This window comes from Mytilus edulis, chromosome 5 (assembly GCF_963676685.1).
Source record: "Mytilus edulis chromosome 5, xbMytEdul2.2, whole genome shotgun sequence".
Lineage (NCBI taxonomy): Eukaryota > Metazoa > Mollusca > Bivalvia > Mytilida > Mytilidae > Mytilus > Mytilus edulis.
In genome coordinates this window covers 21,362,991-21,372,185 of record NC_092348.1, presented here as the reverse complement: position 1 = coordinate 21,372,185, position 9,195 = coordinate 21,362,991, and the positions used below count along the sequence as shown (strand labels likewise).

Here is a 9,195-nt window from a genome sequence, read left to right as displayed (position 1 = left end):
ATCCGCTAGAGATCAAATGATGGAGATGTAAGCAATTATGAGTCAAACGTATGGAAATCAACATCAAAAAAATTCGAACCGCATAGAAACTTTAAAGGATCCGGACATAACAAATAGAACATCTTGATGTACATATGACTAAAGTCAGATGTGCAATCGACCTCGTTTACATAAAAAAAAATGCCTGTATCAAGTTAGGAGGAAGAAAAGCTTTAGCATTTCAAAAATTCAAAAAAAAATTAAAGAAATAAGCTCGATGACGAATATTTATTATATTATCCCTATGTATACTTCTAATGTAATGTAACGATAAGTGCAACTTAGCAAAATGCTTTTGTGCAGTTGAATAAATTGCAAATATTATAAACGTTTTCAAATAATAATGATCTAGAATTGATACAAATATTTGTTTATTTTTCTCATGAAATTTTAATGGTTTTACTTAAATGAGCACCAAGACGGGTGCCACATGTGGATCTGAATATGGTGATCCTTCCGTAGCACCTGTGATTACTCCCAGTGTTTGTTGGGGGCTCATGTGTTGTGTGTACTGTTGTTTGTCTGTTGATCCTTTTCCGTTTTAACCATGGCGTAGTGAGTTTATTTTCGACTTATGATCTTGAATGTCCCTAAGGTATCTTTTGGAAGTGTCTGTCTTTTCATTTTTTAGTTTTTATTGTATGTTTTAGCTAATTGTTAAAGAGGTCTTTTTTTACCTATATTCAATTAGATACGCCTTATTGACTCTGGTGGATAGCTGTTTATTTACATAATTTATTGGCAATCATATCACGTCTCTGTATTTGATATTGTAAGAAACGTAGAGCTTGGTAAATTGGCAATAACTTTAATCTCCAACAAATAATAGAATACATTATACAGGCGCAGTTAAACAATTAAAAACTAAAATAAAACTACTAACTATAATCAAAATATATGCGTATAACAAATCAACGAAAAATGTTGACACAGTAGATAGATTGAAATAGAAAATACAAGTCAGGAAGACAAACACAAATTAAAGAATAACAAATATGTAACACTCCCAAACATGTCATTCCCCCTAAGTATGTCTATTCCCCCAAAACGTGTTCACAAAATTATATCTCGTCAAAATGTGACCCCCCCCCCCAAAAAAAAATAAACAAATAAACAAAACAAAAACGGTGTCCATCTATTAGTCGAATATGTAAATGACACACTTTGGCGTCCATTCTGTGACAATACTTGGTTGGTAGTTCAGTGATGCCGTATGAACTCGTCTGCTTACCCTTGCGGAGCACCTGAGATCACCCCTTGTTTTTGGTGGGGTTCGTATTGCTTATTCTTTAGTTTTCTATGTTGTGTTCTAATGTTTGTCTGTTTGTCTTCGTTAATTTTTAGCCAGGCGTTTTCAGTTTATTTTCGATTTATGAGTTTGACTGTCCCTCTGGTATCTTTCGTCCCTCTTTAAAGGGGGATTGTACAATTTCTTTTTAATAAAACATTTGAGCAGATATTATCAGGGAATTTTCTGAGTTAACTTGAAACAATTACTTGGTATTTTCAAAATAAAAATGTGAGAGTATAAGTTATGTGTAAGTATTGATTTTGTAAACACTTGTTAGCTATATATGGTATACGAAAACAACTGATAGAAATGAACACAACAGAATGTTATAATAATGATTTAAAACAATATTTTTTTTTCTTTCACTTGATTGCTTAGATAATGGTATGTCACTATTATTTCATACGATTGTGAAATGGACATATTGATACAAATTGGACATTTTACTTAGAGTGTAAGGACAAATAGGTTATAAACCTCACCCAGAACAATATTTCATCACACATTTACATTTTTCAATCAGGCATCTTGGAGAATGTCAAATGACACAAGTATCAAAAACATATTGATTATCAAATGACGGAATTGATTAGCAATTTGATTTCAAGCTCGCTCATTTTTCTGTAAATGTAAAATGGCGCATACAGTTTTCATGCTCTACTGACATTGTTTACAATTCTGAAATATAAAAATATTCAAAGAATGTTTAAAAAGTATCATTTAACATCACATTGGCAATTTCAAGATTAATCCAGATACAAAACATATTCGAATTTTAGAACTCTATATATTCAGTATATACAGAGACTCTTAATAAAATATTTTAATGTCTTAATGCGAATTTATGATGTGGACTATATACATTCATCAGTGGAATTACTAAGTGTGGGCAGTATCATTAATAGTGGGAAAGATATTGTGGGATAAATTTCATTTGTTGAATGAACTGCAAACTGTAAGCTTTGAAACTATCATTGGACACACTAACAATTGGATTATAAACGTAAGCTTGGACCTATTTTCAATTGTATTTTAGTACATGCAAATGAATACTTTAATTGTTCATGCGTGTCATTTCGTTTGATGAGTAGATAACTCTATGCCGTTTTTACTGCTTACTTTTCCTAAACATTCGGTCTGTACTGTGTATCCAGTCACATAGTCCTATAACACCGTAGTTTCCGATAAATCTGAAAAACATGCAATAGCTATTTTATGATATGGTACATATGCCGCGAGTTCATCAAATAATTGTTCAAATTCTAAAATACAGTGCACACAATCAAATAAAGGTGAATAAGATATTTTCTTTATAATTTGAAAAAGAGTGCCTTTTTTTAGCGACTTCATCAAGACGACGATGTTTTAGTTGAAGTTGATATTTTTAAAGAATTTTGACATTAATTAATATAAAATTTTCTGAATCCATCACTTTGTTAGAGTGCCCCACAAATGCACATGCAGAACATGCAGAACAATCACAGAACATAACTATTAAGGCAACATGGTACATATTTAAGTTCACTTCTTTGTATTCCTTATTTAGTTTCATGCTTTTTGTTTATTATGTGCGCACCTTTAGTATGTGCCAGTCCATTACTAAAGTCCTGTAACCCAGTTGTTGTCGTACTTGTTTTTCGTTTAATGTACGTTACATATTTGTTGTATTATTTGTCTGTCGAAATTTTTAACAATATTTAACTTTATGTAAAACTGAGATTTATTAAACGGTTAAGTTTTGCTCAATCATATAACTAGCATAGTGCCCAGTATCTATAGTTGCAGTCTTCACTTTAGGTTTAACGTGTATATGTAGTTGTCTCATTGACAATCTTACTTATCTTCTTATTTTTATATTATCAATATATATTTTTCCTAAAATCATAATAGAACTTGTTTCATTTGTTCTTACTATAAGGGTTTTAAAACACTTTAATGGTTGGTCGTTAAAACAGCAACAAAATAACTAGAATTAAAACCAAACGCTACCTATGTTACTGCAACAAATGTGCAAGAGTTTAAAAGTGTACAAGTGCATATACTTACATTTTAACAAACGGGTGTGAGTATAACTTACTTAAGATGATGGAAGTCATGAAACTCTGGAGAAGGTAAAAATGGTAGATGATAACCACTATGATGTATTATAGTAACAGCAGTGGCTAGGATGTACCATGTCCATGTAGTTACCAGGTTACTACCACAGAGAAATGGCCCGGCCGCCACTGGTAATAGGTTGGAGAATATGTACTCAAATGGATGTGCGTACACTGCCTCGATACCGATAGGTGATGTCCACTCATGATGGAGCTTGTGTATGTTTTTGTACAATAAAGGCGAATGTAGTAACCTAAAATTGTAAAAGGGAAATTTTGATTGATTGCATAAATGTTTAGTAGTTTCCGCCAAACATCTTTGACAAGTTAGAAGCGTCAATGATGTGTCTTTTGTATACGAAACGTGCATCATAAGCCTGGCAAAGTATAAGAGTTTTTTACGCATATTTTTCAATACAACAATATATAGAAATTGATTGTTATTTTTGTCTTGTTTGTTGTGTATGTATGTGTGTTTTTCTTGTTTTTTTTTATATAAACTTTTTTTTTTATATTCGTAGGCATTTTCTTCAATGATGCTAATTTATTGTGCATCTCAACGTAGAAGTTTTTGTTCTCTTAATCAATAAGATATTTTCTGAAATAACTCGGGTCCCCATTAACTTAAAAGTTTTTTTTGTTTTTTTTACCATGAATAAACTTTTTTTTATTATTATTATTTATCGATATCAGCTCTGGACATTAATATTCTTAAAAGTGAAACTGTTGTAAGTGATGGTATAACAATTATTTAAAATAAATTCCTTAAACGATTTGTGAAAAGAAAGTTTCATTTTATGTATCAAAATGTGTAACAAATGATTATTTAAATCCCCACTTGAAGGCCTCCGATAGACTGAGTGAGCATAAAATCATCGCCCACGACAAACAAGTTATAGGTTAACTTTTCAGTACAATTACCAATAAACGTTTTACCGTCGACCACACTGTTATGAATTTCATTCTAGGATATAGTACGAAAAATGTTAGGGCCGATATAAAAAAAAAGCAAAAAAACAACCTGTGTGTATAGTAGAATCCTACTTCTTCAATCAGTATACATAGGGCAATATGTGTAATCAGCATTGTTAAAGATGGCAATGTCAACGTGACGTCACATCCTCTCCAACGTTGCAAATAGTAATGCACAATGCTGAATGGTAAACCGATGACTATGTAATTAACGTTCAACACGTTAATAAGTTTCTTTAACTTTTCTTTGCTGACCTGGAATTCAAGAGGTAAAACAGGTTATAATAGACATCAGCACGGTAAGGTGCGCGATGTATTGAGATATGGTCCAACATTCACTATAAATGAATAAAGAAAATTAAAATTTGATGTTGTTACATGTGAACGTTATTTGAAGTCGCTGTTTCGTTTTATTCAAAGGCCTTATTTTGTTATATGTGTCATTTTCAAAAAAATGTCGAATTTTCAGTACACCCATGCTATTTTTTTTAATTTCTCATGGAAATTGCAGCTGTAGGGTTTTAAAGAAAGTTTGAAGGATTTACGAGTCAGGACATTAATAGTAAACACGATTTAGATCTATTTTGATAAATTCAAACATATTTAAGTACGATTTTTGGGTAATTCGTGTGCATACAATGTCAGAGTAACCCATTTCAAATGATTTTTTTGCTATTTTCTGATAGAATTGATATCGGCATAAGGGACTTTCTTAGAACGTTAATAATAACTCTACGAAAAATCGTAGCTTCTTTATTATTATATGTATCATTTTGTCAACAAACTAAATTCAATCAGCGTACATGAAGTACCGCTACTTAAATCAGCCGTTAAATTGGTCTCCGTGTTAATTTTGAGCTAGACAGTAATGATTTCAAAAGTGGAAAGAAAACTAAACATTGAAAACAGCACTTTTCATGCATAACAGTGAAGATAAAAGATATTTCAAGACATTAAGTGAAAAATCATTGGGGTACATTTTTGTCATGTCTATACTGTTACCAACATATTGATTAATAACACAAATGTAATACTTGTAAAAAGTGCAATAACGTTTTGTAAACCAAAATCACAACAGAAAATCATTATCTCATAAAAGCATTCAAAAATGAAGAAATTTGTCTATCCTGTTATGTCTATCCTGTTACAATGGCTGCTATGGTTACAGTAACAGGATAGACAATAGTAGACAGAAACTTCTTTAAAAAGTTTAGAATAACATATAGCTGCACACTTAATGAAGTATTTCGTTCTTTGAACTCATCTCAAGGTTATAAAGTCTTGATCTTTACAATTTATCATTTACAAGTGCAATACTTCTAACGGTAAAAGGATAGACAAAAAAGGTAACAGGAAAGACCTTTGCATAGTGATATATCATTAACGTACGTTCCTGTTACCAACAAAATAAGTTCAAAGTAAACCAACATGCAACGGTTTTACTTCATGTTGGGTTTATTTGAAAGAAAGAGAAAATGCGGAACATAATATATTGCTATCTTAGACTTGCATTACTGGTTGTTATTTTTATAACCTTTGAAAACCAATTTTCAGAGGCATTTTTAAGTACAACATGGAAAATTGACAAACAATCTATTACTTCACAGAATGTATGTATATAGACGTTTTTACTCTTGAAAACCATTTTCTAAATAACCCAAAATTTCTTCTGAACATGGTAACAGGAGAGACAAAATATTGCACCCCCTTTCAAAAAATGTTTCAAAATATTCTTGTATGACATAATCAAGATTGCATCTTTTTATATGTTGTTCTATTAGTATTGTTTGCTTTGATTTGCTAGTGATGAGGAATGTTTGAATAAGTAACTGTGAATCAATTTTGCAATTTCAAATTCGACATTTTTTTAAAACGACGAATATAGCTCCTCAAGGGATTAGGAAATAATACATCCTCGCCTTTTAATTGTCTCGTATGCATGCCTGATCAAAGAAAGTACAGAAAAGCGTGCTGGAAACAATACAAAACAATCATATATATTTGATTTATCGTAACGTAATTTGTTTGCCACCTATGACCGTCATGTGATATGAGAAGGGATGTAGAAGCATGAAGGCAATAACGATATTACTTTAAATGCAGAAGTTATTATATTTTATATCTCTATAAAAATAACACTCTATTCCGTGTATATTAAAAGCTACAGGTTGCACTTTGATACATATGATTTTTAAACCACGCCTCTTTTGGGGAGATATATAATATTCATAGATATGTTAATTTTTTAACGTACTGGTTTCCAAATATGATCTTTGTATTTCATCTCATAGCAAAACTTGCGAATGTTACCAGTATAGAAAACATGGTAGCGCCTATAATTTTTATTCTAAGGAGGTCTAAAAGTGCCGTAGGGGTAGTACAGAATTTTAGTATAAGTTTCAACTCTTAGAAGTTCAGGGAATACTAATGTTGAAAATGTGCCGCACAGTCCTATATTTTGACCTTTGAATAAAATAGTAGTGCATTTCAACTTTGCGTTTTGGGATATAATTTTTTACGAAACTTCATAGTAACAGTGGGAAATTGCAATGTCAATATTTACAGAAATGCAACCTACAGCTATAAATTAGATATATGTTTTAAGTGTAATTCATATTACGTTGGAATAATATGTATTTGCGTTTTGATTATGTAATGATTTATAGTATTGTGTTCTATATACCGGTGTATTTGTGCCTGCCTGTACTTTGTATTTCATCATCCATTTTGGCTTTTGGTATAAATCAGCGTATAGGAAAAATCCTCCAACTAATAGGAAAGACGTCCCAAAAACTATGTTCATACCTGTAATCAATATAAATACAATATAAATGTTATTTTAATTAATACTTTTAATATCAGAAGCGCTTTTCTGGTTTTACCTTCAGCAGGATTTTTCAAAACCGATATTTGAAAGCCAACGAGGTGTAAGAACAAAAGCAGTAACATAAAATGTCCTCAATAAAAGTTAAACTCATCTATTAAAGTATAAAAATAAGAAGATGTGGTATGGTTTGCTCATATTGCTTGTTTGTAATAATTTTTGTGACCAATAAGTGTTATGGCTGTTGGGTAAGATATGGCTTTGATAATGTAGAAATGGTTAGGAATTGCCTTTGAGTGTATGGTAAACTATATTCAAATATATATAAATTTGTATTGCTGAATAATCATCTGCATTGTCTGAAATCTAAATATTCGCCTTAAATATATATCAAGGCAAACATGTACAATAATATGGCATTTCCTAAATAATAAAGTAGAGCTGAAGTAACCTCGTCAATCGACGGAATTGAAGTTTTGCCATTGGACCGTGTAGTTTTAGGGTAGACCAGTTTTCTTGCTTTCTTTATTTCTTTGGGTTCATAAATAAACCGAAAATTTGGTCTGATTTTATAGCCGATCATGTAATTGGTAAACACAACATAACTCGCGCTTTAGATCTTAAAGCTTATATTCTTTCTTTTCCTTGATTCAGCTTATATCTTTAAAAAAATGCTCATTAACCATGAATTTGGGAAACATTTATAATACGAGAATTTTGAAATGATATATCGTAATAAGCAATAACTCTAGCCCAAATATTTCATAATAATTTATAAAACAGTGTGGATGTATTATTCGCTTGCAAGTGAATAAATCGACATCATGTGAATCCGTATTCATTTGAACCTCTATCTAACCCCTTAGACTTTTTGGATATACGTTTTAGTATGTTAAACATCAAATATGAGATTTTTAGTCCAAGTGGTGAATAAGAATGGGACGGTAAATACCCCAAATAAAAATGTTATTAATCTGCAAATAATAATAGACGTACAAAATTGGTATACACTTCTTGAAAAGCATATAAACAGAAAAAAACAAGTCGTTCTTTTGATAAGTTGCCCGTTTACAAATAGGACTAGTCCAAATTGCGTGGTTACAAATTTGGAGAACAAATAGCAGCTGACTGCAAATGCTGTTAAACATATGTATATATATGGGATCAGATCAGCTGTCCTATCATAAACATACATTAAACGGGATTAATCTGTCGAAATTCTTTTATGATATCAATTATTGTAATGACATATCATCAATGATTATATATTTATATAATATGTTTATAGTTGCTTACTCACTCCCTTACTGCGCTTTTTTCTCTTCGAGATTTATCGATAAAAGGTAAAAATTATATATGATTACAAAATAAATAATTACTAACCTACAATATTGATTAATGCTTCCGACTCCATTTTACGATAGGTGATATATTTAAATATCTCAACTGAATATGCGACATGATAACCTTTATCAGTTAACGAAAGAAAACAATCACTGTGTACGAGGTAGTAACCGAGTGAACGATTCACATGGATTTACATCAAAATTAATAACTGGATAATCACATGTTTTATCTGGTGCAACATCAAAACCTGCAATACACACTTATATTTTGCAAAAACTACACATTTTACAAGAACAGACACAAATCTTGACCTCTGTTGCATTACAATCATTAATGCAATTGCATATTACAGAAGACTGACAAGCACAAACCTGCTCTTTATTATACTTGGCGTAATAGTATCTTACATCGTAATTCTCCTCTCAAATTTGATATATTTTAGTTTGTATCCCAGATTTGTTTTTTCTCAATCGATTTATGAATTTCGAAAAGCGGTATACTACTGTTGCCTTTATTTATAAATGAGACAATAATCTCAAATATCCTTTCTATAATAATAACGTACCGTACAAATCCTGACCATCGCCTTCGTAGACTTCAGACGAATGACAATATAAAACAATAGT

General features: G+C 31.0%; 1 protein-coding gene across 1 annotated transcript; it reads right to left on the bottom strand.

Annotated features, from left to right (window-relative positions):
• Positions 1-831: 831 nt before the first annotated feature.
• Positions 832-8,717, bottom strand: LOC139523186 (fatty acid hydroxylase domain-containing protein 2-like). Its single transcript, XM_071316999.1, has 5 exons — positions 8,606-8,717; positions 7,082-7,203; positions 4,448-4,653; positions 3,408-3,680; positions 832-2,520 (listed from the first exon to the last, which is right to left on the bottom strand). The coding sequence occupies exons 1-5, from the start codon at positions 8,634-8,636 to the stop codon at positions 2,439-2,441; spliced, it is 714 nt and encodes a 237-aa protein (XP_071173100.1). The 5' UTR covers positions 8,637-8,717; the 3' UTR covers positions 832-2,438.
• Between the last annotated feature and the right edge of the window lie 478 nt (positions 8,718-9,195).

Excerpts from the sequence above, each read along its gene's own strand:
- LOC139523186 (XM_071316999.1), bottom strand. The coding sequence starts at position 8,636 with ATGGAGTCGGAAGCATTAATCAATATTGTAG. Across the intron at positions 7,204-8,605 it reads AGCATTAATCAATATTGTAG|GTATGAACATAGTTTTTGGG; the intron begins GTTAGTAATTAT and ends TATTGATTACAG. Across the intron at positions 4,654-7,081 it reads AGGCAGGCACAAATACACCG|GTCAGCAAAGAAAAGTTAAA; the intron begins GTATATAGAACA and ends CTTGAATTCCAG.